Source organism: Colossoma macropomum, unplaced genomic scaffold (assembly GCF_904425465.1).
Source record: "Colossoma macropomum unplaced genomic scaffold, Colossoma_macropomum, whole genome shotgun sequence".
NCBI lineage: Eukaryota > Metazoa > Chordata > Actinopteri > Characiformes > Serrasalmidae > Colossoma > Colossoma macropomum.
The window spans coordinates 24,913,879-24,941,363 of NW_023494792.1; the positions used below are offsets into that span (position 1 = coordinate 24,913,879).

At 38.9% G+C, this 27,485-nt stretch overlaps 1 protein-coding gene across 11 annotated transcripts in view; it reads right to left on the reverse strand.

Moving 5' to 3' along the window:
* Nucleotides 1-27,485, reverse strand: part of mybpc1 (myosin binding protein C1) — a 38,951-nt gene that overhangs the window by 792 nt on the left and 10,674 nt on the right. For 2 of the 11 annotated variants that reach the window (XM_036576694.1, XM_036576697.1), the window contains 29 exons: nucleotides 23,488-23,538; nucleotides 22,800-22,841; nucleotides 21,124-21,165; nucleotides 20,252-20,362; nucleotides 19,949-20,097; nucleotides 19,735-19,852; nucleotides 19,588-19,639; nucleotides 18,831-18,887; nucleotides 18,307-18,315; nucleotides 16,256-16,419; nucleotides 16,031-16,163; nucleotides 14,933-14,941; nucleotides 14,289-14,413; nucleotides 14,024-14,129; nucleotides 12,991-13,157; nucleotides 12,664-12,829; nucleotides 12,279-12,385; nucleotides 11,760-11,896; nucleotides 11,239-11,398; nucleotides 10,747-10,851; nucleotides 10,423-10,611; nucleotides 8,435-8,569; nucleotides 7,445-7,612; nucleotides 7,117-7,205; nucleotides 6,741-6,936; nucleotides 5,343-5,482; nucleotides 5,077-5,236; nucleotides 3,671-3,807; nucleotides 3,164-3,350 (listed from right to left, as the gene is read on the reverse strand). In XM_036576694.1, the coding sequence (XP_036432587.1) occupies nucleotides 3,164-3,350; nucleotides 3,671-3,807; nucleotides 5,077-5,236; nucleotides 5,343-5,482; nucleotides 6,741-6,936; nucleotides 7,117-7,205; nucleotides 7,445-7,612; nucleotides 8,435-8,569; nucleotides 10,423-10,611; nucleotides 10,747-10,851; nucleotides 11,239-11,398; nucleotides 11,760-11,896; nucleotides 12,279-12,385; nucleotides 12,664-12,829; nucleotides 12,991-13,157; nucleotides 14,024-14,129; nucleotides 14,289-14,413; nucleotides 14,933-14,941; nucleotides 16,031-16,163; nucleotides 16,256-16,419; nucleotides 18,307-18,315; nucleotides 18,831-18,887; nucleotides 19,588-19,639; nucleotides 19,735-19,852; nucleotides 19,949-20,097; nucleotides 20,252-20,362; nucleotides 21,124-21,165; nucleotides 22,800-22,841; nucleotides 23,488-23,538 (3,411 nt within the window). Of the gene's footprint in view, nucleotides 1-895; nucleotides 936-3,163; nucleotides 3,351-3,670; nucleotides 3,808-5,076; nucleotides 5,237-5,342; nucleotides 5,483-6,740; nucleotides 6,937-7,116; nucleotides 7,206-7,444; nucleotides 7,613-8,434; nucleotides 8,570-10,422; nucleotides 10,612-10,746; nucleotides 10,852-11,238; nucleotides 11,399-11,759; nucleotides 11,897-12,278; nucleotides 12,386-12,663; nucleotides 12,830-12,990; nucleotides 13,158-14,023; nucleotides 14,130-14,288; nucleotides 14,414-14,932; nucleotides 14,942-16,030; nucleotides 16,164-16,255; nucleotides 16,420-18,306; nucleotides 18,316-18,830; nucleotides 18,888-19,587; nucleotides 19,640-19,734; nucleotides 19,853-19,948; nucleotides 20,098-20,251; nucleotides 20,363-21,123; nucleotides 21,166-22,799; nucleotides 22,842-23,487; nucleotides 23,539-25,130; nucleotides 25,215-27,011; nucleotides 27,270-27,485 lie in introns of all 11 variants that reach the window. The other 9 variants (XM_036576686.1, XM_036576696.1, XM_036576687.1 and 6 more) reach the window with 9 other exon arrangements.

A 27,485-nucleotide genomic window follows, 5' to 3' on the forward strand; every position in this document is an offset into this window, starting at 1 on the left:
GAGAAGGAAAGAGGACAGAGAAAATGGACAGACTGCAGTATACAGCAGGCCGGATGCTCAGTGTCCTCCACATATCAAGGGAGTAGCTTTAGAAAGAAAAGCTAAGGAAGGACAGAGAGCCATAACGACAGAAAAAGGGAGCAGGAGCAAGATGAGGACAAAAAGACGTCAGTACTGGGCAGGCGCTGCACACTGAAGCTGTGAGTACAGTCATATCTGCTGAATCATATCTCACGTCTGCGCACTTATCAGCAAAGTTAACAATTCATTTTGCACTTTTTTAGTCTAGAAGACAGTGGAATGTTTTACCATTCAGCTTTTTATCTGTGCTTGTTGTGAAGTGCTTAGCTGACTCTACTCTCCCGAGGTAACATTCAGAAAATGAACCGTGGCTAAAATACTGGTTGCCTTGTAGCTGCAAACATCTGGAAAAACAACAAGTCACAAAAGATGTTTGACCACGGACGCCAGTCTTAGCAGTTGAGTCTAGTCAGGACGAGCTTACTCACCCTCTTGGTGGGATATGTTATTGAGGCAACAGGCACAGTTACTATGGAAACAGGGATCACACAAGCAGCAGATTGTCCTCTGAGACAGTAGCGGAGGCACACCCTGGTGTCCAGGTGATTAGAGACAGAGGGTGTTTCCTCAGATGCACACATCAGCCTACAGCTGTCAGAGCTTTGCTATATCAGCATGCAGAGAAAAACACTGAAAGCATTCTACAGTACAGCTCACATGTAAACAAAAGCTCTCACCATCTTTCTAATGTCACTAATGAGGCACTAGACATAATTAATGTACTTGAGCAGAAGAGCAAAAGCGGGATTATTAAGAGGTGCAGAATGAATGACATAAATAAGCTTCATATGCTCGAAACCATATGAAAGCTTACCTTAGATGAGAATAACACATTCACTATTCCTGTGTGATGACTGGGGGGAGAGAAGAGAAGAGGGGTTAAACCCAGTGTTTACATGAGGGAGTTATGTATGTGTCAGGCCACATCGCTGACTTAGTCATTATAGATTTAACATGGAGGATTAAAGCACAGACTGTGGGGAACGTCTCCATCTGCTGGTGATGTGAAAACGTATGGCAGAGTAATAGAAGTCATGTGATGCAGATTTGAAAGAAACAATAAGTAAAACTGGTAGCACTTTATAATAACAGGCCCCAACAGCAACCTAATCACTGCCTAACAGTATATTAATGACTGTTAATAACTATAAAGTAACTATGTATTGTCACTGCTGGAACACAACCTTGTTGTTTTTTTTTTAATACTGGTAAAAATGATACAAAATAGCCATTATATATGACATTATATAACTCAAAACTGAAATTCACTTGCATATCAATTCATAATGATGACTGAATTGTCTGCATCCTGTTTGAAATGATTAAGTAGTTATTTACTGTTTTGCAATGCATAATCTTTTCCTGCTTTCCAATGCTTAAGGAATTATTAGTGGTTGATAAATGTAGTCGTAAACATTAATAATCAAGAATTAGTTTTATATTATAAAACTACAACTTTATAATGCATTTGTAAATGTTGTATCTTATTCCTTATTGCACTAAAACATAAAGCATTTCTGAAAAAGCATTTACAGTTCCTTAATTTTTTGTAGGTCAGTAATAATTATATAATTATTATATAAATATCAGTAACAAACAATTAGATAATGATTAAGTTGCTATTTATATAGACATGTCATTATGAAATGTTACAGAAAAATTCTTAACATTAGACTACTTGTCCCAGATGCACCATTTTTCCTTTATCTTTCAAACTGTGGAAACTGTGGTCGAGGTGAGATGATGAATCCTGAGTGTCATGCTCTCTTTTGTCGATGAAGGGGTCTTGGTCAAGGTTTCTGATCTCAGCTTGAGGGTGGGAAATACATGGATTCTTTTACAACAGGACAACTAAACCAGGAAGGTACATTCAACAAAGAAAAAGCCAGTAATTGTATCTGGAAGTGAAAAGCAATAATTATGTACAAAAGGTAGGGGTGTCAGCTCTGCACAGATCAACATTTTCCCTCTTCTATCTCTCTTAATTCAATTCACAAAAATGAGCTGATAATTTCAATCAGACGTGTTTGATGAGATTGAATGCTAAACGTGGCTACATCACATCTGACACTTTGTCTACCAAAGATATGGTCATTGATGTAATATGAACATGTAGAAACATATGCAGACCCAAAGAAAGGGTGAACAGATACTTAATGAGGACCATGATGATGCTGGTAGAGGTGCTTTACCCTCTTTCCCGTGAGACATAACTACTGAGCTTCAATGTGTTTACATCTAATCTGTAACAATACTTTCCAAAAACTTGCTCGCAAATTCTGTCATGATAGCAATGAAGGCCTTAATGGTAGACATATATGTGTGTGGTATATACTGGTGGTATCTGATTTTTGAAAATTTTATAATTCAATGGCATAATTCAATCATTGAGATTGAATTGAATTAAAAAAAAAGGTTGATGTGAAATATTTCATGAAACATTTCATAATTTCTGTACAGTGGTGATAGGAATCAGGATTCACAATGCCTACTAAACAATTATAGCCATTTTATTTACTATTCAAATTCACCAGTCAACTGACATGTGTTTTTTGAGTTTTTATTTGTAATGTTGATAATTGCAGAATAGTGGTAATTATAGAAAAATACGACAAGCTATTAAAAGTTTTCTTTGGGGACTACTTTGCCATACAACACCTTGTATTGTACATTTTAGGCCAAAGCCTTATCTCAAAACAGTCAGCGTATTTGTATCCATTTTTATGTAATAGCTTTTTGTGAGTTAGCTTTTAGAGGCATTAAACTCTTCAGACATCTGGCTCCGGACACCACCACTGTGAACAATTCTGACATGGTACATTACTCTAGAATGGAGCATTTCACTTCTAACCACTCTGAATGACTTAACTAAGCTGAAAACCTGTTTAATTCTCCTTAAATTAATTCCTGATATTAAGTGCCTGTTGTTAAGCTTGTTTTGGAAAGTGGTCCTCCAGAATATCCTGAAACATAATTGTTATTTGTAATTAAACAGGTGCTTATAATCACATGTATAATCTGTTTAATCTGTTATCTGATACAACAGAGCATAGGGTATTTAGACTGCCACACACACACTGACCTTTGACCTCCAGTTTGCAGTCCACCTGTGCCTCCCCAAGGTCGTTGATGGCCTTGCAGGTATACACACCTCCATCAAATGGGCTGGGCTTCCGGATTTCCAGCGTACACACACCCTGATTGCTGAACATGCGGTAGCGTGGGTCATCTAAGATCATAATCTTGTTTTTCATCCAGATCACTTTAGGCTGGTATGGCAATATTAAATGGAAAACAGACAAGACAAAACACTGACTGTTAAATAAAAAAATAGGTACTACGCAATATAAAAGGTGTATTTTACTTTAGTTTAATGAAAAAACATAGCAAAATATAAGTATTTTTCATCAAAATTGACATTACATTACATTATATTTTGCATTGTCATCACAATATCCAACAGCTTTATCGCACATAAAACCCTACAACAGATGATGCTCGGTGGTTTCATTCAACACAAGTAATTCTACAACTGAGTGGCAAACAAGATTTTGGTGTAGGCAGGTAATAAACCTAATAGGGACATTACCCGTGGGTTGGCACGGACGCTGCAGTTAAGAGAGGCATTGTAGCCAGCGATGGCGAAGGTGTTGACGAGAGGCTGGGTGAACTTGGGTGGTTCTGTGAAGTCGTAGTCAATGTACTGCGGGTTCTTCAGGTTCATGCCTGAACGAGAACGAGAGGAGGCAGAGAGGGAAGAGGAGGAAGTGGAGGAAGAGGAGGAAGAGGAGGAAGAGGAGGAAGAGGGAGAAGAGGAGGAATAGGGGGGAAAGGGAGAGCGGGACTGTGCATGATACGGGCCGAGTGCTGTATCATGGGGGAATTTCCCTTATGTGATGAGGAAAAGACAACACCAGTTTCATTTATCATCAAGCTCTATGGGACAACGTGTTACATTATAGTCCGATATTTGTGCTATACCATTAATGGACCATTCTACTGAATTAGTTCAAATCACAACACCCACAGTAAAAAAAAAGATTTGACAGAAACAATTAAGTATTCTTAGTTATTTACAAGGTTTCTGTTATGATCTATTTAAACTATTAACTAAAATAGTAATAAGCTAAATGTACAACTACATTTTCAAATAAGTTGGGATGCTGTGCAAAATGGAAATATAAACAGAATGCAAAGATATGTAAATCATTTAAACCCTATATTTGATTGAATATAGTACAAACACAACATATCAAATGTTGAAACTGATATATGTTATTATTTATATACATATATAATATATGACCGTTTTGAATCTGATGCCAGTAACACGTTTCAAAAAAAGCTGGGACGGGGCAACAAAATACTGGTAAAGTTGTGTCATGCTAAAAAACACATGGTGGATAATTGTCAACAAGTCAGTAATATGATTGGGTGTAAAAAGAGCATCTCAGAGAGGCTGAGTCTTTCAGAAGTTAAGATGAAGAGGGGTTCGCTACTCTGTGAAAGACAGAGCAAAGAGGTTTTAGTCTAAAATCCAAGTCCTAAATGTATTTTGAACTCTGAACCAATTCAGAAGAATGATCCCTTTATTAACTCTTAACCCTCATTAAAGACCTTCTTCAATATTGCACAACTCAGGACTTGAGTTACAGATGTGGAGTACTTGTTTTTACCAACAAGCACCACTGGACACCGGTTAGTTGCCTGGAACAAAGCAGAGCACTGAAGGACGGAGAACTGTTAATTCAAGGGGGACAACAAACAACTTCTATTACACTTCCTTTCTGAACTTTACAGATTCATTAAAGCTCTACTCAAATTCGCTTCAGCCAAGGTTAAAATCCAGTGCTCTATAGGATATTTTGTTAGGTGCAGGATTTATACTACTAACCCTTTGCAAAGCCGTTTAAACTGAGTTTAAACCAACAGTTAACTTACAGAGATTTAGACCACTGCACCAAAGAGCTACCCAACCTTGGAGTCAGGACTTACCCTCCTTCACAATGACTGCGCTGTCTTTAGTAGTGGTGGCACTCTCGCTCAGGCCCACCATGTTCTCAGAGAAGATCCTGAAGAAGTACTCGTTGCCTACCACCAGATCACTGATAGTGATGCATGTACGGTGGTAGTGCTCCACGCAGGTGTACCACTCCTGTTCCCCACAAGCACACACACAGAATACAGCATATCTTGTTAAAAACTGCAATGGATGTAAAACAAACCAGGAATACACCAGGAAATAAGAAAGTTTTTTGTACCATCGTCTTTTTGTCTGCCTTCTGGATGGTGTATCCTGTTATGGGGGCATTGCCATTATCTTTGGGTGGCGTCCAGTCCAGAGCTACATTCTCGCCCCAGACCTCCTCAATTCTGACACACTGGGGAGGACCAGGAAGGTCTGATTGAGAGAGTGTCAAAGAAAGACAATTTGTCAGCTTTAGACTACTGAACAACTGCAGAAATGACCTCTGGCAGAGTGGCACCCTGCTACAAATCCAACAATGACAGCTAGTTATTAAAGGAGAATTCCACCAATTCTTCAACATCTCTGCATTACTCAGTCGATGAGATGTAAACCAAGTTATTTAGAAGGGTTTGACATGAAATGGTTCATTGTAGAGAACTATACCAGAGATCACAATGTCTACAATGCAAAAAAGCCATTTTATTTACTATCCAAAATGACCAGTGACTTCTGACTTTTTATATGTACTGTTGATAATGGTAGATTTACAGCACTGGTAAATCTAAAAATAGTCTAACTGGGGACCATCTTGCCCAGTGACACCCTGCATATACTGCTTCACCATGAACAGATTTTAAAAAGTACATTTCAGGCCAAATGTTTACTGCAAAACTATCATAAAACTGTGTGTCAGGCATCAGGCAGTGTATTCTTAACCAATTTATGTAATAGCTTTATGTGCAGGAGCTTCAAGAGGCATTAAACAGTTCAGATGTCTGGTTCCTATCATCACTACTGTGAACAATTCTGTCCTGGTAAGTATCTTTTGAACAGAGCATTTTACATCAAACCACTATGAATGATTTTGTTCATGTCTTAAGGTTTTAATTATGCAGACCTTTTGAAAAATCAATGGAATTATTCTGTAATTTTACCTGAATTTGGTGATGGTCCCTTAAATTTGTTTCAATCTGCCACCAGAGAAGTTACAGTGCATAAAGGTTTATGAAGGCCATAGTGAAAAGTATCAGCGTTTTCTGTGTGCTGCTGTGTTTTCTATCACTGTGTAAAAGGTGCAGGGCCTCCTTTACTGCTGCACTGAGAGCACACAGCTTCATTCAGAGTGCAGTTCAGATTGGTTCCAAAGTGCTAATTATGGATTTGTTCAATCAGAGTAAAGATAATATGCAAATGATGTGTGACCTTTAGTCCTATTCATTTGTTTGTTTGCTCAATCATGTGTTTGAGTTTGTGTCACAAACCTACAAATGTTCATTTTTGTTAGATCACGTTCTTTCAATAAATGTACAACAGCGCTGAAAAATCACATGCAGAAGTGATAGAAACAGACACGTTTTTGCATCAGTCTTCATGGGTTAATCAGACTGAACGTAAGTATTAAAAATATTCAGGATGTCATGAGGTTTAACAACTACTGTCCAAGGCTTAAAAGGCAGACTAACTAGCTCACCGACTATCTGGATGTCCAGAACAGCTGTGTCCACATGGTTCTCCACTTGCACAGTCATCTCATATTTCCCAGAGTGCTTGCGCTCAGCCTTACGGATGAAGATGATGCTGTCGCAGTCTGAGTTGCGGATGCTGACCTGTGTGGGGTCAATAGGCTGGCCGTCCTTCAGCCAGTTAACTTTTGGCCTGGGTTTGCCCTGTGGACAGACCATGCATCCTTTAGCATTGTTCACCGGTTTGGGGAAAACACTTGAAATTCTAAAATGTCAATAACAATTTGAAACCTGAATTAAACTAAAGTGATTTGAGCTTAAATAAAAAAATATGTAGGCTGCATTTTTGTGGACTTCCTCAAGTTTTAACAACTGCTGCATTACCAAGAACGGCACAACAAGGTTGACAACTTCTCCGACTTTGCGCATGTATGTCTGCTTCAAATGCCGAGGTATGCGAATCTTCGGAGGCTCTGAAAAAAACGAGCTTCATATCAGCTGCAACACTTAGCACTTACATGTCTATTAAAAAAAGTTCTGATAACACTTTTGGATGAACTATGAACTTTAATTGGCTTCTATAAGCAGCCATCAAATAGTTCTATTGGAAATAAATTCAAAGCAGTCTTATTGTGAAATATATTCTTCAAATGACCTTATTTAGACGTATTTATTTCATTTAGCAGTAGATCCAGTGATTAAAGCAGCTTACCAATAACCTCTTTGACCAGAATAGAGTGCTGTGTGGTGCGAGGTGGGCTGGCTCCAGCAGCATTAATAGCTTTTACTCGAACTAGGATCTTGGCTTCCCGAGGCAGATCTGTGATGGTGTACTTGGTTTTCTCTGTCAGTTCCTTATTGGCAAGTATCCACTCATCCGCTGTGACAAAAACAGTGTAGTTTTTACATTACCAGATTTTAAAGTCACTATCACAGTCATAATAATGATACTTTTTTCTTAAAATGAAATGATAGTATTTAAAGGGGTCCTATTATGCTCATTTTCCATGTATATAATTGTATTTTTGGCATCTACTAGAATAGATTTACATGCTTCAGTTTTCTAAAAACACAATATTTTTCTCATACTGTACATCTCTTTTCACCCTCTCTCTGAAACCCTCTGTTAGAGCGCTGTATTTTTAAGCCCCGCCTCTCTATGAGCCTAGTGTGCTTTGATTGGTCAGCTCGCCCACACTCTTCTGACTGGTCAGCAGAGCGGCATCCTGCTACAAGTTCTGCGGGAGAGAGATTTTCCCTTTTTGGGCTTTATAACTTTGCAGACTGTTTACATACACAAAAAACTATATAACACACTAAAGGAAAAGGGAAAAAAAGGAAAAGCATGATAGGTCCCCATTATTGATGTAGAATTCTTGAATTGATACAATTTTGACATAAAAATCTCATATTTACTAGCAAACAGTTTAAACATGAATGTACAGATATGCTGCAGTTGGGGAAGGTTAAAAACTTAAAAAGTTTTTTTTTAAGTTTAACTTAAAAACTAAGTAACCTGGTTGCCTTTAAGTTAATTGAACTTCAAATAATAAGTTGACAGAATGTAAAGAGCAGATTATTGTTATTTGAGGTTCACTTAACTAAAAATTTAAAGGCAAACAAGTTATTTACATTTTTAGGTAAAACATTTTTTTTCAAGTGTATGTGATAGAAATGGCTAAGATCCATAGAGCTGCCTCACATCCTTCCAGGCAGTACTCCACTTGGTACCCATCTAATCCAGCAGCACCAATAGTGTCTGGGGGACGCCACTTCATCGTCACACTTGAGTCTGTGACATCATCCACTATAAGCATTGTAGGTTCACTGGTGACAGCTTGAAGAGAAGAGAGAGAGTCAATGTTAATATTGCAGCATGAACAAAATAGTTTAGTTTCAATATAACTTGTTACATTATCTGTTTATATGCCAAACATAACAAAACCTCTATTACAATTTATATATCGTCCATATAAGTTTTATATTCATTTCTATATTTCACGATATTCCAAGACATCATATGGAAAAAATATATAGGTGAAGATAAAGAAATAAAAAAAATTGTCTAATGAATGTGACCACACAGACATTCTTGTTCTCATACCAGGGGGGTGGCTAAAGGGAGACGGCTTTCTTCTATTTATGAGCCCTTTTCCCACCTTACGTAAGACTAAGAGCTCTCCTTTGACAAACACACATTTTCCGTGACTGCTATCGCCACGGTAACGTTTACATGGCTGCATGCCAACATCAGTCACGTACCATCACTGTTTTATGTAATAAGGCACGGAATTAATCTTTTTCTCAACATCAATCCATCCATTACTCGGCTCAACTGTTGTGAGAACTTATCTGAGCAGCCACTCACTCTAAACATCTACGCCTATGCTGTAAAAAGGTAACTCCATGAATAATTAGCCAATACCCACTGTCAGGGGTGCAAATTTGGTCAGATAAGTGGGGGGGGGTCATGTCAGGAGGCTACAGCATGCATATAGTAATTCAAGTATAAAACTGTGTAAAAAATAGCTATAGTTACACTTATCATATTAATATCTCACATTATATGTTAACATTAAAACACAAAAAATAAATTAACTGCAAGAATGATATCATACATATTCAGTATTAAGATTTGTTGCTTATTACAATGGCATTTTTCTTTCCATTGTGTCATTGAAATTCTTCATTTGGTCTGCATGTTGCTATAAATATTTTAGCAAAATACCCAAAACATAAATAAATATGATGAATGATCATAGTACAGTAGTGTTAAAAAAAATTCCAGCACTGTTTAGTGCTTCTTTCTTTTGGTTGTTACTTATTATAACTAAACAAGACAGCAATCTATTTTGGATTCAATTAGTTTCACAACTCAGCTATGTACTTTTGCTGATCTTTGGACCCCCAAAACAACCCCGCACACCTTGGATTTGTACCAGTGCCTGCCATGATGTGCTGTTAGCTGCTGTGGTAACTGCCAAGTTAAATGTGAGGTATGCAATTGTATGTTATGTTTACATTTTGAATGAAATTAGCTAGTTGGTCGTTGTCAACCTCACTATAGCAATGTCTCTGGGACATAATGCTTCCTAGCTAGCCCCCAAACTGTAACCAGGCCCCTCCAGAAAAGAAATTCCGGCTACACCACTGGCTAATACCCATATCACACACGTGTGGGGGGAGGGGTCCTCCATTTATCTCTCTGGCATCTTCTTTCTAGCTCTCTTTATGCTATGTTTCTCTATTCTTCCGCTTCTCCTCATGCCCAAAGTGTGACTGGGACCAAGACAGGACCTGATCTCCTAAACCTATAATCCTCAGATGATTTGGCAGCCATCATAAAGACATATTTAATATCCTCTAAATCTCAGGCTTGCGCTGTAGAGGTCAGAGTCAGAATACTTTGAATGCTGGAGTCTGCACAGCAACAGCTGCAAAAGGGGAGACCCAAGGGCAAGCTCAGATATGGCGAATGTGTAATGGTGTATCTATAGTGTCGCCGTCTCCCTTGATGTGATCTGCCAGGATTGAGCACCATTATCTTACATAATGAGACAAAGCACAAAGTTGTGACATAACTAATCAACTAATCAAAGGAACTCGCTGACAATGTTGAGCAAACTGAGGCATGGAGCATGTATAAGTAGCAGGTCACAGCAGGGGCAGGGGGATAAAAGAGGTACTCACCAAGGGGAACAAAAGGTTTGGAGGGTTCGCTGGGTTTAGACACACCGATGGCATTCACAGCAAAGACTCGCACCTCATACGGCACTCCCTCGATCATCTTTTTAGGCTCAAATATGGTCTCTTTGCAGAGGTCAAAGTTCAGTCTCATCCACCTGGAGCTCTGCTTCTTCTTCCTTTCAATGAAGTATCCTGAGAAACAGAGTAGCACAAGAATGGATACAAATATGGAAGAGATGGGAAGTTAAAGTTTAGTTGGCAACTTTAAATTTAGAGTAAAAGAAGTTTCCCTTATAAACCACAGTTACACCATATCTTAAATATTACCTAGGATAGGAGAACCACCATCATAATAAGGAGGATCCCATGTCATTGAACACCAGTCCCCACCAACTGTAGGAACCAAGGGAGCCCCAGGGGCATCAGGGATATCTACAGATCAAAGAACAGCAATTTATCAAAACACCAACAGCAATTTTCTGTTGAAAGTGACTAATAAACATATGACTTACTACATAATGGACAATGTCTTAATACACAATGGCATAAATAAGGCCTTTTACGTCAAAGGACAACATTGGGCTTCTAGAACACCAGAATAATGATTCCCAACCTCAGCTGTTCTTCAGTACTACCATCTCTTAACAGGAAGAAGTTTAACTAGCTGAGCCCCTGTCCCTCACACTGTGTCACTAATCACTAATTTGTGTGAACACATATAAAGTGGCTTTATATTAATTTTTGAGTTGCAATTTTGTATTATTAGGTCTGTACACATTTCAGTGAAGAATTAGACAGTCTTCTGACTATTTTTCTTACCCACAACCTTGACCTTAACACTGGCTGTGTCCTCTCCTGCTTCATTCTGCAGGACAATCTTGTAGTTTCCAGTGTCCTCTCTCTCTGTGACGTCAATAGTGAGGCAGGTGTGGTCAGAAAACGTCTCTGCACGAACCCGACTTCCCGTGTCAAGAATGACCTAAACCAACAAACACACACACATGTATAGAACCAATCAATGCAATGGTTGATTTTGGCTGGAGTTTGAAGAAAAAAAAGGGAACAACTATTTTATGTACTTTATTGATCCTACAAAGGAAATGTGTCATTTTGCAGCCTAACTAGGCCCAGTTTGGGAGCAGCACAGTGCTGCCGGCAGAGCAGTGCTGCCTGGGGCAATGGAGACTTGGGTGCCTTGCCCAGGGGCACAACCAGGAATACCCAGTCAGTCTAGGGATTTGAATCCATGACCTTCCGGATGCAGGTTTTCTCGCTACCAGCTACCCCCAACTATTTCTAGGACACCAGTACAAGTCCTTCTGTACTCTCGTTCCACTCACCCTCTCTCCCTTCATCCACACCACTCTGGGAGCAGGCTCTCCACTGATGGGGATCTCTAAACGCAGTTTATTTCCCGCCACTACGGTGACAGTGTTGTCTGGAGCGTTCAAGGCCTCCAAATGCACTTTAGGAGGATCTGAAAAAAACATATAAAAGTGGTGGAATTTAAGCTGGTGCAGGACAGTTAGTTTAGAGCAGGGTACCTTAATCTTATCTGCATAGGGCAAGTGTGCCTGTAGGTTTTTAATTTCAGTCAAGCAGAAGCAAATCTGATTTCACTTAATCATTAGTTTCACTTAATGTATTAGTTATAAGAGGATCCTGCTTGGTTAGAAAGAAAACCTGCAGCCACACTGGCCCCTTGCGGATAAGACTGGTGATCCTCAGTTTAGACCAGTTCTTCTTTATTCATTTGACTGCTCAGTAATCTTCTCATGAAACAGTCCATGCAATAAGATATTAAGTGCATTGAGAGGGGCAAATGAAATCTATTCGGACAAGTTAGACATATTTGGTACCTATGATGTGGACTTTGGCGCAGAGGCTCTGCGAGTACCCTTCAGGCACAAAAGTGTAATCTCCAGCATCATGAAGAGAGCAGCTCTCAACTTCTATCCTGTGGTTCCTGTCAAAGACAAAGAAGAAAAAGCCATGGTTTAAGTGGTAATTTGGTAATTATGTAAACATGGCAAATGTTCAGCAGATGTGGACCAGTTTGAGAACCACTGGGTTAGATTTTGAGAGTGAAATGTTAGGTGTGACCAAAGCTGAGTATGTGTAACAAATCCTGGTGATTCTGTTTAGGCAACGTGTGCGGAAACATAAAATGCAAGTTAGATCAATGAAACAGGGCAGGGAGCATGAAGAAGACAGGTTGGGTGACTGAAAGCTGAATGACCGTACTTGGCTCGGTGCAGAATGGTGATGCGATCACTGGACTGGATGAGTTGGCCGTTCCTGTACCAGCGCCCTGGAACGTTTCCAGGCAAGATCTCACAGTGCAACTTCAGCGGCTGGCCCAAAAGTATCGTTACATCCTGGAGATCCTGCAGAATCTTCAGAGGCTTCACTTAACCAGCCAACAACATGAGACAGAGAGCAGACAAAAACAGAGATGGAGAAGAAGTGAGCAAAGAAATGGATGGATCATTAAGCTTCACAAGTAAATACTTCTATAACTTAAGGTCAGCAAAACTCAGTCTGAATTAGTAGTAAGATGATGGTACACACAGTCCACTTGGACACGGGCTTCAGAGGTGCCCCCAGTGGCCATGAGGGAATATGTGCCTGTGTCCTCTTTCATGGCATCATCTATGATCAGCCAGTGCTTGGTGCCTTCACTCTTCACACGATATCTTGAACGCACTCCAGTGGGAACCTCCACCCCATTCTTCAACCTACCAGGGTCAGATGTAAAAATGATAACAGTTCTTAACATATAAATAATACATGCAACTATAGTAATGTAAAGTACTGTGCCAAAGTCAGAAACCATCTTTCATTTTTTAACCAGTCCTTTACAATGTTTTTCAGCAACAGAAAAAAAAAAGAAAATGTATATTTAACTACAGCATTGTACAGGAGCCTTAATGACTAAACATAACATTTTTCAGTATTTAGTGTGTCCATCCTTTGCCTTAAGTACAGCTTTTTGTCTTCTTCTTTGCTTTCAGTTCTTCAAAAAACCTTTGGGGTATTTTTTCACACCTTCAAAGTTCAGTCATAGAAGTTGTATTTTCTGTTTCTCACAATCCAAGTAATCCCAAACACATTCAGTGATGTTGAGGTCTGGACTCTGGGGTGGTCAGTCCATTGTTCTAATCAAACACACCAGCAACTTCTTTGTTTGATTTGCAGAGTTTCTTCTGTTTTGTCTATTATCTTTTCTCAGTAAGGGCTTCTTGACAGCTGCCCATCCTTTCAGACTCATAGTGCTGAGTTGTCTTATCACAGTGGAAGGATGGACAGAAATACTTGTGGGGTTTTTTAAGATTTAATGCAGAGTTGAGTTTTATTTATACTCCCGCCTCTCAAAAAAGAAAGCGTAAAGAAATTGTGACAGTCTACCTTCAAGTCAACCTTTGATTTTTTTACTTATTTTCCTTTGGCCTTACCAATCCTTATGTAGCTATATTTACTCCCAAAAAAATAAACAACTTAAATGTAATGGGCATTTTGACAGGAAAATAAGTAAATGAATGGTGGTCTCTAACTTTGCACAACTTTCCACCTTCCTCTCTTTCAAACACAAACACATGCGCACCATTTAACTTGTGCCCCTTCCTCTGACACCTCACACTCCAACTCGATCCGTTCATTGACTGTAGTATTCACAGGATCCAGCTCTTTGACAATCTTCACTGGCAACACTGCAGGAGAACCAGACAGAGACAAAGATTTCACCTTGCACAACTGGGGTGACTAAAAGTTGTTTGAAACACTATTTATCAGTCAATTATCCTTAAGTAGATGTAAAAGGGATAAATTAATTCATAGTTAATTCTGAATACAAGTATGGATAGACATACCTTTCACAAACAGTTCAGTAGAAGACTTCTCATCTCCTGCAACCACTGAATAGGCAGCATCATCATTCATCTGACAGTTGTTGATGACCAACATCCGCTGTGTACCCTTGTGCTCAAAGATATACCTGCCCAAATAATTCATTATTTCAGATACTGACAATGCATCTGGTAGGCTGTTCAAAGTTTCTCATGTTTACGGGAAAATCCTACATTGTTTAAACAGTATGTTTCTGTTGGATCTAAAACTTAATTCAGTGATTCAATGGAAGTTACAATATTTTCAAGTTGTAGCACAGAACAGTATAATGCAGGCAAATAATTTAGCTTCTGTTGCATTTTAAGAAAAAGTAGGCTGAAATAGCAATGAAATAAACATACTTGACTATGCACCTAATGATAACTATTTTAATGACAGCTTACATTACAATAGTGATGTATTGATTAGAAGCCCTTTAAAAGCCCTTACCATAAATAACTAATCTATTACAACAACCAGGACATATCCATGAAGATCTATAAGGTCTACAGATTCCAGCATGCTTTATTAGTCTGACAAGGCCACTGCACACCAGGACCAACACTATCTAAGTACACAGGGGGCAAATGACACAAATAGTTTGAGACTTACTGACATGCAGACTTACTTCCTATTACTTAAGGCCAAAAGAGGAGCCAGAATGGAACCGGAGCGCAGGATGGAAGAGGTGGAAGTTATGGTGCACAGATGAAAGCACCACAACACAACAGGCAGAATTGGACAGGACAGAAAGACAGAAAGACATCATGCCTGGAACAATTGAGGCTACAGCAGCCATTGTTATAAAGATAGATAGATAGATAGATAGATAGATAGATAGATAGATAGATAGATAGATAGATAGATAGATCCTGTGACAACAGACAGCATCAGAAAAAAAGGGCAAGGAAGTTGCACTAGCCATCCAGATGGCTTTAGCGTAGTTTGGCTTTGAACAACTACTCAGAAACAATGTTGTTAGTTTGATTTAATGAGAAAATCCATTTTTTAGCAGCCCAAAACAATTGTGTCCATGCATGGTCAAATGCGCTTCATGGCAAATTACAGTCAAAAAATATCCAGATCTTTTTGTTATTGTTACCTACAGTTCACAAATTTGCTTAACTCAGATACAGGCTAAATACAGCGCAACATAGTGAACCAGCTTCAGTGTAATAAATGTGTTCAGAAATTCAACAAAAACAAGATGTAGTTGTTGTTGCAAAGCCAGACTCCATTAAAGTCCTGTAAAGAAGGTAGTGCCTTTTCCCGCTCAATGAAGGACCTGTCGTTAATAACAAAGGATCATTTTTTTCATGATACACATTTCCAATTCAAAAGTAGCTCAGGACCCACACATAAGCCTTGAAATGCATAACGCATGGGACATTTTGCCATTGAATCTTTAAGCAACACTGTTTGTTGGCTGTGTGTAATGGTTCACTGCAAGGTGGTCTTGAAAAAGCCATTTAAAGGAAGTACAATGAAAGTGATTCCAAATGCGTATTTTCAGAACTCTTTAGGTGTCCAATATGAGACCGACTAACTCACATGAACCATTACATCTGGGTCCTACAGTAGCACAAGATACAGGTGAAGCCTCAGCAGAACCATACCACAAATCAAACACATTTTGTAGGAGAATCCCAAAAATGCCTTTCATTTGTGAAAATAATGGGAATAAACAGCATGGTAGAAAAGGAGAACAGTAGAGGGAGTGACCTACTTAGGAGTGGGACGGATCTCTTGGCCATTTTTGTACCATTTCAGATCAAGAGTTGGGTCTGCCATGTCCACTACAAATCTTATCTTCCCACCTTTGTCCACCTGATATGCAGGCTCCAACTTCTTAGCGAAAGCTACAGAAAACAGTGTAAGGAGACACGTTATAAGGAAGTTGCAAAGTAGCAATTCAACTGAATCATTTTTTTAGCATCTGAGAGAAGTGCACCTTCACTCTTCTTCTCCTCCTTCTTTGTCTTCTTCAACCTCCTCAGTAAACCTCGGAGGTCAGTGATGCCGTACATAAAGGCAATCTTCTCGTACTCATCTGGCCGGGCGTTTTTCAGGATCTCCCACACATCCACCTCTGGCACCTCCTCCTGCTTGGGTTCTCTGACACCATCAGAGCAGAAGAATGTCAGTTCAGCAGTCGCCACCAGGCTCTCGCAACATGTGTTGAGGAACCAAGATGCTAGCTAACAAGAAAACTAACTTGGATGACTGTGTTTAAACGGATGGATGATTAATACTTTAGGCTTGAAGATCAAGCTGTACTTGCTGTGGGTCTGCTGCTGGTTTCACTACCTATTCTTTTCTTGTTCCTCTGCACATGTTACACAAAGAGATGGGCAAAAGAAAACCTTTCCTTCTGTGGGTGTCTCTGGTGAACTATATGAGAGTTACGTAAGATAAATGACAGATCTATGGGAGCGACACATACTGAGTCAGCTTTGAGGTACTGGTCAGCGTAACCCTATCATGAAAGGGATATGAGGTGTTTGCAACAAGACAAGGGTCAGGGATTTATTACCAGACATGAGTCTTTTATGGTATCTCTGTTCCATTTTAGAGAGTCAGTTCTAAATTATGACAAAGGGGATTTGTCAGTGGAAAAGACATGATTATCTGAATGTTCATGGTAAGATTAATAACAGCTATGAAGACTACACTGTCAATAGTTGCATAAAAGGGAGATGAAGTTCCTGTAAACATTATCATGAGGATATGTAGCCATGATGGTGAGGTAACATGATCTTCAGTTTATGAACAGCTGTATTATCTGTTATTTTACACATTAAAAAGCCCATCACTTTGCAGATGTCCTACTGAAACAAACTCCTTAGCAAAGGATTCCCTGAGGTTAGAGGTTGAGGGTTTATTAAGTGTGAATACAGGTGTTAGAGCATGTTTTTCAGAAAGTGAGAAGTTGAGTTAGTAATCAGCATGTCAGTCAGGCCTTTCTTTCACAGACATTGTGCTTGAATGTCTGGAAGATTTGAGGCGAACGGCACGAAATGATTATTTTCATTTCTTCTAATGTGTTTCAGTTTCTGCATATAGTCAGGCAAGTATTAAAAACACTAAAAAGATTATGTTTGCAGTTGAATTTGTGTTTTCATTTTAATTGATAGTAATACATTAAAACGTAGCGATAACACCATTTCGCAGCTTCATTTGGAGGTGGTCCACCAACTACTCATAAATTACTGGAAAACTGTGCCCTTTGCTTCAGTTTGTCTAAAAGCATCACACTTTGCAGCGTCATTTTTGATCATGCTGCAACAGAGGCTTTTGGACAAGAACAGCACTGCTGGGAAGTCTGCTTATCTATTTAGGCCTCAGAAAGCTTCCTCTCTTTCTAATGTCTTTACAGTGATTAGTGACTTTTCAGCTTTTATGTGGCCTTATTTCTAATGTGTATGGTCATGTTTCTTGCAACTGTGATAACATAAGCATCAATCAGTATTGCTTCTTATGAGTTTCTGCCTTAAACACTGTTGGTGTTCCTAGAGATGCAGCAAATTGCCAAATTTGTGCTCAAAACATGAAATCAACAGTTGTAAGATGTAAATAATGTGAGGAAGGTCAATGTATCTGAACACTCCTGTGACTTTATTATGCCATAGCATAATTACTAAATAGGCTTATTTAGAATTGAAACATTTAAAATGCTGGTTAACGCCCATTTAAGAGTAAATATGTTATTTATACTGCATGTTTGGCTAATAAAAAGTGTGAGCTACAGTTTGTTGTACACTTGGGCACTAGTGTGGGGCATTAAAGGCTTAAATCTGAAAAGCAAAGTGCAGTTTCCATGATTTCTGAGTGTTTCTGGAGCTTTCATGAATGCTGCCTTTAAATGAAGTGTTACCAGACTACAGTAGGCCAACACTCTTGCTTGTCCAGTTTCGATAGCTACAATCCATGCTTGGTAAGCTATAGGATTATGGTACTTACCGAGAGTAAGGTCTAATTTAATTCCCTACTTTCTGTACTAACCTGGCGTTTCTGAATATGTGGGGAAGAAGAAGAGACAAGCCAAAATAAATGTGGAATTTAATTTCTGTGAATGGAGTTTCTTATGTGCTATTCACCGAACAGAAGAACATAAAAACACAACCCCAAAAAATACATTTTCATTTGTGGGGGAAAAAGAAAAAATTTCAAAAATGTGATAAAAATTGCTGCTTCCTTTGGGCCAAACAGTGTTTAATGTTCATTGGTTACTTACATCTTAATAATGATGAACATTATCACATCTAAATAATGTGAACATATAAGTACTGAACATATTTAACATGTCATTACAGTACTTACAGAAATGTAAATGAAACAAAATATTATTGAACTAATTGAACTTATTTGGAAAGATGAAAAAACATGTATCAACTTTGTCTCTTCTCTAGTTAATAAAGTTGAAAACAAAAGAAGAAGAGGACACCCTGGTAAGGGCTTAAAAAATAGGATAAGAAAGACAAAAAAGAAAAACTTGATCCCCTGAAGGGGCAGACTGTGGTTCTCACCTATGCTTGAGAAGCCCACTAAAGTCAAGCTCCCCTGCATCGTCCTGGCCTTCACTGCTGTTGTTAACAAGGAGAGATTAATAGACAGTCATTTCAAAAGACAGTCACAAACACTGGAATAAAAAAACAACGCAACTACGGCCTCTGCCTGCAATCTATGCATTAGCACCAAGCAAACGCATGATTGAGGGCTCACACAAAAGCCTTTCGCTTTGTTGCCGAGAGCACAGTCAACAGCATTGAGCGAAGTGGTTTGTGGACAGCCTATGATGAGCGGTCCCAAGAGACCCATGACAGCGTTCTCACAATATTGCCTTGCAGGCATTTTGTGAGAATGCTATGAGCCAGGATAGTGTGCGTTGCTTTCTGAAACATCACTGGGAAGGAGGTTTCCAAACGCAAGCGTTGGTTTGGATGTTTTGTTGTTCGGTCGGTTGGTTCATTTGTTGATTCATATCTTTGCAATTCGTTAATAGTGAATACTGTAATCCTGAACTTCATCAAACCATGTTCCAACATTGGTTTGTGGAGGATTACAGGGACAGTTCAATTGTAACTTAACAACCACAGCTTCTTGAAGGTTGTTGCCATGACAACAGTGTCAAAAATGGACTTAGAATACGTTTGGATGTTGTTATTATCACATCCCAGCAAATCAGACTAAACTGATGTGATCTGCTTTGTTTTCTTCTTCTTATACAAACAATTTATTATGAGAATGAAACCAAACGAGGTCAGGTTAAGAGTCTCTTGTTACCTTCTTTTGAAGGCTGACCGGATATCAATACTCTGAGACACCTCCGGAACGTCTGTGAACAGAGGAGAGCGAAAGCTCATTTCAAAACATGCCCTTCCTTAATCGTCTCGGAAGATATTACTAAACAATGTGAAGCAGAAGACAAACCTTTGACCTCCAGATCAAAAGAGCAGCTGTCAAACTTATCCTTATAGGTGACCTCACATCTGTAGTTTCCAGCATAGTTCTCTTTAGCCTTAATGATGTGCATCTCAAATGTGTGAATCTGCAGTGGCAGTAAGTCGAAATGTGTAGAATTGCTCAGTAAAAGTGAGAAGCATTTTGACTGCTGACAGAGTGTCCATCTCGCACATATCATTACCTTGGTGAAGCGGTCAAAACTCTCCTTCAGCTGTAGATGCTTCCCTGTCTTGCTGGCCAGATCCATCCATTTCCCTTTGAACCATTTGATAGTTGGTTTACGAAGCAAGTCTTTGGCCTCTACCTTTGCGATGAAGGTTATGTCTCCACCTTTGAAACATTGGTTTGGTTATAGCCTTTGGAAAAAAGCCCTGAACGGGTATTTCTTTATGGAAGGGGACCTCTTTACATACATTTACACCAGGTACTGAATTCTGGAAAGCACTGGAGAGGTTACCTTAGTTAGATTCAAAAGTTTACCAACCTACAGAGATGGAGCCACTCTGGGGCTTCTCAATCAGTAAGGTAGAGAGGGGAGGGTTTTCTACTTGTTTGTCAATATCCTCGGGAGGCTGGCCGTCCCCCAAAGACCACACTACAGAGAGAGTAGAACGTTATCACCAATAGAAACATTTAGCGAGAGACAGATGCAGACCCGTACAGAGGTGACACACGTAACAAAGACATACTTCATCCCACTAAATAAGGAGATACTCTCAGACATACACACAAAAAGCTGCCAGCTGAGAACACAGCATTCAGCAACATGGAAAGCATAAAGACACTAGCAACAATCAATCATGAATCATTAACCTGTAAAGGGGGAAAAAAGAGGGACATTATTAAATATCCAAAGACACACTGTGAAAGCTGTAAAGGAATAAATGATGAAATGTCTTTGAATTCCACTTTTTGATCTGTAAAGGCTTCAGGTAGTCTGCTTATGAGTATACCCTTATTCACACAACCAAAATTCCGGCTTATTATACTTCATACGCTGCAATTACCTCTCAAAAAACCTGATCATTTTCCCATGGCTTATGAAAAAGCAGACAATTTCCAAAAGCTCCATAGCTTCCTACAAGCAAAGGCGGAGTTCAGCACTATGGTGTTTCAGGAAACCTGTCTTTTCCATACAGTACACTAGTTTTGGCCAAATGAACCTGGGCATGGAGTGCATTAGTCAGGTTCCATTCAACCAGCCATTCAGGAAAATGAACTGAAGTCATTTTTATAAAATCTCTGCACTCAGATCTAGCTCTTTCACCTTGTTTCACTGGGTACAGCAATATAGATTCTCAGTGTTGTGTGGTTTTTAAGGAAGAATTGCAGCTGCTTTTATGGCTAAAAGATTACCTGAGTCTTTTCTCCCCATGGCTGACTCAGGGACGCTATCATCTAAACAGAGACAGAGAGAAATTTTTACAGCATATTATGGTTACTGTGAAATCCAGCGCAGCAGACACATGTTAAGGCATGCTTACATAGACGAAGGACATGCAGTCAGGGAAAGATGCAGTCTTTGTCAGTTCTTTTGCTCTTGGTTTTGGAGACATATTCGGGTTTTTAGTTTACCGACGTTCTTAGCCTATTTACACAAAAGATGCAAATGTTTCTTTAGGCAGAACTGCATTCGCATACACAGAAATTTAAAGGTTGGAAGAAGCTGCATAGACATTTATCGGGCAAGACAAGTCTAAAAAGACTATATGTAGTTGGTGTGTTTCCAAATATAGTGTTTAAAGAGGAATTTCACCAATTTTTCAAAATTTATGCATAATTTCCATATTAAGGTATAAAGTCATTCAGATGGGTTTGATTTGAAATGTCTCATCCTAGAAAAACTTACAGTCAGAATCACATGAGGACTGTTTAATGCTTCTAAAAACTACTTCACAGAAAGCTAATACACAAAATGCATCCATATGTGCTGCCTGATGTCTTTGTTTTACAATAGTTTTGAGATAAAGTTTGGGCCTAACATATTTTTTACAAAATATTATTGGCGGAGAGGCATGTGCACGGCATTCTAAGGCATAATAGCACCCAAAGAAAACTTTTTTTTAGATTTACCACTATTTTACCATTATCAACATTACATACTGCTGCTGTTGGAACAAATGTTTGTATCTACATACTGGTAACTTTACAGCAGGAAAAAAACATTCCTAACTTTCAATGGAAGTTAAAGTGATAAGATTTTTTCCAAATAATTTTGGACCTATTCTATTAGTCCATGAAATTTAATACAATATAAAGGGTAACTGTTTTCAAATTACACAAAAAAAACCTACAAAAATTGAGATAAGGTTTTTGTGCAAAAGTAACAATATAAAAACTCAGATGACATGTGTAGGTTCAGTGGTTATTTTTGATAGTAAGTAAAATGGCTATTTGTGAGTTCAGACCATACCTTCAACATGGTGGTAGTATGAGGGAAGACTGATTCAAGGAGGGGGGAGAACTCTGAGAACTTTGGTTGGAGTTCTGGGCAGCTTCTGCCTGTAGCTAGAAGGCCAGACCCCCCCTCATAGCTGTAGTAGGACTGATGAAGGACTGAGGAACAGGGAGGAGATGGGGTGGCGGTGGGGATTGCAAACCCTTTGCCACGGGAACGGAAGGTGAGGATGTGAATTTATAGGGCGTTAGATTGGAAGAAGGAGGGGTTTTCTGGCATGTTCCTTCCCCCAAACTTCAGTCATAACATAACTACATTATTTTTATTGTAGACATTGTGACCTCTTGTTCCTGAGTCAGTAGGTTTCTCTACAATGAACATTTTCACATAAAACCACTCCGAATGACTGTTCATGTTTTAATGATCAAATTAGGCAGAAATAAAAAAAAATCACTGGAATTCCCCTTTGAGCTACACGTGTATTATAAATGATCTCATCTACTCTTCAGTCAAACCTAATTAAGAACCACACATAACCCTAAACACATCTGAAGGGTTCCACTTCCAGGCATTGCTTTAATTAAGTGTCTTATTGTTTCCATTTTCAGACGTTAAGTGATAAGAGAATTCTTACTAGGTAGATCAACAGAAAGTTTCTTGTGTGTGCTGCCATCCTCTGGAAAGAAAACACAGGGTTATTAATCGACATCTGCTGCTGTTTTCACAGATAATTAATTCCAATCAATTCAGAATTCAATTACGTGAACGGTACTCGACTTTTCCACCTGACTACTATCAAAGTGCGACAAAGACCTAGAACAAGTGTTGTAAGCATTGAAGTGCTCTGCGATGATAAAATACACATACACATATCACTTATAAATATGTGTACACTTACACATACATATATGTATATTCATCCACTATGAATATTTTGATATGTGTATATGTGTAGAAGCTATGATCATGTGTGATGATCATCTGGACCTTTATATGCACATATATAAAGGTTATGCTTGTAGGAATTTTTGACAAAGTGTCCGAGGTGACAAACTCACACTGAATGTATGCCTGAATACATACATTAAGTAGGATCAATAGGCTAAAACTCTTCAATGAAAAAGTCTGAACTGCCAAAAAATGTTCCCTTTTCTCGACACCTTATAATGTTTCCCTCTTTCACCTCTTTTTAGTCAATCCAGGCCTGTTACTGATGCTCTCTGTGACACCAGATACAACAGAGCTGCACTACCATTTCCATGATGAAAGCCTCAGTGAAGGGAAAAGTGACATGAAGTAGATGAATTGCCATGGTTACCAACCTGATGGGGGAGGAGGTGATGGAGTGCTGGCAGTGATATCATCATCTTTATCTGCAATAAAGGTGGAATTGACACACACCCACCTGTCACTGAGTTCCACATTAACAAAACACCAACACAGCATGCAAAAGCAGACAAAATGAGAGACATGACGTCTATAGACGTGACCACATTTGGCAGGGTGGAGCTGCACTATAGCACTGAGGCAGCAATTTTAAAAATGAAAATAGCACTTGCCAACACTTTTGCATTAGGGATGTGCATTTCGACTCATTTTGATATTCAAGTGTCCCTAAGAGTTAATGAATATCTGTTACTCTGCAGGGAAGAAAAAAGCAACAACAAAATAGGAATCTACAAATCTCAGCCAAAATTATCACAGGACTGTAAGCTTACTTTCTAGATGATAGCACTGGTGTTAAGTAGCTCAAATTTGAAAACATGTTTTATTATTCAAATATGGGCAAAGGGAAATCGATACGTCTTTGTGCTGGATGAGTAGTAGAGGCTGCCTCTTCAGATGAGCTAATGAGCTAAATCTATACCAAACCAGTACAATGTTTGATGCAGATGAGGTCTCGTCATCTTCTAAACAAGATAAGTGCTCCTCAGTGGATGATGTGGTAACGTTCATTTGTCAGAGAAATATAATTTCATTGTTTCTAGGCCTAGCTAACATTAGCTAGTGTAGTTAGCCTAGTTAGTGAAAAACTTGTGCCAGAGCTGGCCATGCTACTGCTGCCAGTCACATCTAACAATGTGTCCCTGACAATGCTTACATTAATCTCATAAAATCCCAGGCTTATTACATACTAAAGCTTATTATTCAGTAACTATAGGAACTTTAATGCAAACTGGTTGAGCTATTCTTAGGTTATAGAATTGTGCAATAAAACTTTGGGCCCACCTGTGGGCCCTGGCCATTAAGGAGTTTAGGTGCTCGGGTTTCATAGCAGCAACATGTAATATTATATATGTATACTTACAAATATTATATATATGTATACTCACAAATACAATCAGAACAGTCCTGTTCAAGCATAAAATTCCTGAATTATTAGCCTGATTGTCCTGTTTTGTAACACAGCAAATACCAGAGTAGTGATTTCAGTATTAAAATACTGACACCTCCAACAGTTAACTGAATACTCGTACCTGTGCACATCCCTATTTCGCATGACATGATTTCATCTAGCTAACAGAAATATGCGTTGTGAAATGAGATGATGGGTTTATGAAGCAGCAGCACTATAACTGCTATAACACATGCTTGTGGGCCAGCCAAGCCAGATGGCAATCCATGTGTTGTGAATGGAGGAAGGTTTGCTTTATGTCCATGGCCTAACTGCCTAAAAGAACAATGGCTTTAAGCAATGTAATAAACAGAGCAGAGCTTTCTACCACACAAACGTGAATGGTGGCACACATACAGCGCTTGAATGGTGCCATACACACAAATACACAGTGGACACATATATAGGCTGACCTATGTCAGCCTCTATAGCACATAGGTCTACTTCAGTCAACACAGACATAAGCACATAAATGCTAATGTGCTGGTATACACTCGCGCAAACATACTTATACACAAGCGCATACGGAGTGACTACAGACAGACAGGTATAGTTCACGCAGTGTCAGACCTTTGAGGGTTGGGGGAGGAGGGGGAACCACCATGACTATCGGGACCGTATCAGCAGCCTTCATTGCATCATTCATTGGTGGTGCTGATTGGGACAAGGCTAACGGATGTTAGTACTCTCTCTCTTTCTCTCTCGATCTCTCTCGCTCACCCTCACTCATACACACATATAAAATATTGCAGTATATCACATCTTGCTTCTTTATCTTGTACACAGCATGACCAACATTTTCCACTGTCAGGTGATTCAAATAATCTCATTTAGGGGTGGTTTTCTGGACATTAGATGTACAACAAGAAAAGGGCTGAGCCCAATTACTGTGTTTTAGATTACTGAACAGACTATATGGTCATATGCACATGCAGGTCAAATGACATGTGCTGTTGATTTTGTTAATCAAAATAACACATCTTCTACAGAGCACACACTTCTGCACATTTTAATATATAGTTACTGCTTATTTGCTGAATTTAAAAATATGGGGTAAAAAAAAAACATAAAATGTGGCCTGCTCAAAAGCTATGGCACATTTTATTGTATTGTTTGTTCCCCTAAAATGTTAAACTGTAAGCAAATAAATAAAAACAGTGCACCAACATTTACAAAAAAATGTCATATTTAAGTTTGTCCTCTGTAGACGATGTATACTTAAATTCACTCAGAAAATCAATTAAACATTTGACCACACTTTGGCATACAGCTGTTTGTGGAAATAACACATAAAAATAAGTAGATAAATAAAACAAATAATACATAAAAAAGGAAAATTGGGGTTGTATACAAAATGGTCCCAACACATGTGCATTCAGTATGTAAGCATGTAATAAGCCTGAGCTTTTAAAGCATCACATAACCAGTGTCTGGAAAACCACTCCTTTAAGGCTCAAAGTCTTTGTTTAGAATGTATACTCCATGTATGTTCCATGTTCAATGTGGAAATTGTCTGAATCACAATCCAAACAAAAATAGCCATATAATAGTTTTGAATGGGCCAAAATATGGAGATAAAAGGTGTATAAAGCAGATGGATCCAGGACTTAAACAGCACAGTCTTAGCTGCCAGCAAAGCATTAGACAACACTTAGTATTTCCTTTGTTAGTTCCAGCATACATTGTCATACTCTACCTGCCTGTTAGGCAAAGATACCTGACTTTTCCATCATGGCGAACAGTGCTTCAGCTCAGCGCATCAGCAATATAATGACCTTATACAAATCTGCCAGTACAAAACACAGCAGATCTCCAGCAGTCCTGTCACTTTTTTACATATTACTGGAGACAGAATGAACAGTATGAAGAGAGAGAGAGATTTAAAAGGAAGCACTGCCTATATGATGCAGAAAGTTGTGGTCCTGGAGACTGAGCAGTATTACAGCCAACAGTACATCAAGAACATTTAAAACTTTTCAAAACTTTAAAACAGGGGCTTGGATTCATTTGTTATCAAGGACAGTGATAACAAAAGGTTAAGAAAGTGTTTGCCCTCCTCTAACTTTTTTTATTGCTATCAAGTGAGCTTAGGGTATGACAAAAGGATTTTCTAGTAAATAATAATGACTCTGATCCACACATTTTGCATGTGCACTTTGAGAACTTTCAAGTGAGCATACATTATAAATGATCTATTCAGGAAAAAGTCATGTCATTACCCGCATGGGAGATATTTTTAACTGCTTTGAGTTTCATCTCTGCTTTACACTCCTAGGAATGTAATGTTTTAGTGCAAAACAGCATTTGATATTTCATGTTGATTAGACCAAACCTGTAGAATATACAATAATGTTTCACTGCTCGTGTTTTAGAATATAAGATACTTTGTGACAGTGGTGTATACGCATCATGCTTTAAAAGTGTTAAGATCAGAGACTAATCAGTACTCACCAGAGGAGTGAATGGGGGTCTCCTCCTTAACCTCACACACTTGTACCACCTTAACATCTTGTTTGGGCTCTGGCTCCACCTGTCCATGCTCTACAGGCTCTGTCACTATAGGCTGCGGCTCTGTAGCCTCTGCCACTATTGGTTGTGGCTCAGTGACTTCAGTTACTATAGGCTGTGGCTCTAGGACCTCAGGAACTATTGGCTCTTGTTCTGGTACAGTCACTATGGGCTCTGGATCTTTGACCTCCACTGCAGCTTCTGCACAGGCATAGCAAACACAGCCGACTACAACAGCAAGCCTACTGCCTGAGTGCACACATCTACATAAAGCCGCACACAACTGCAAACAGCATGCAGGGCATAGATGCAAAGTGGCTAGATTTACACTTTTTGAACAGTTATGAATTTAGCATTTTAACAATGTCAGCTTCACATTTTAAAAAAGTTCATTAAGAGCAAAAATGTCAGTTTCTG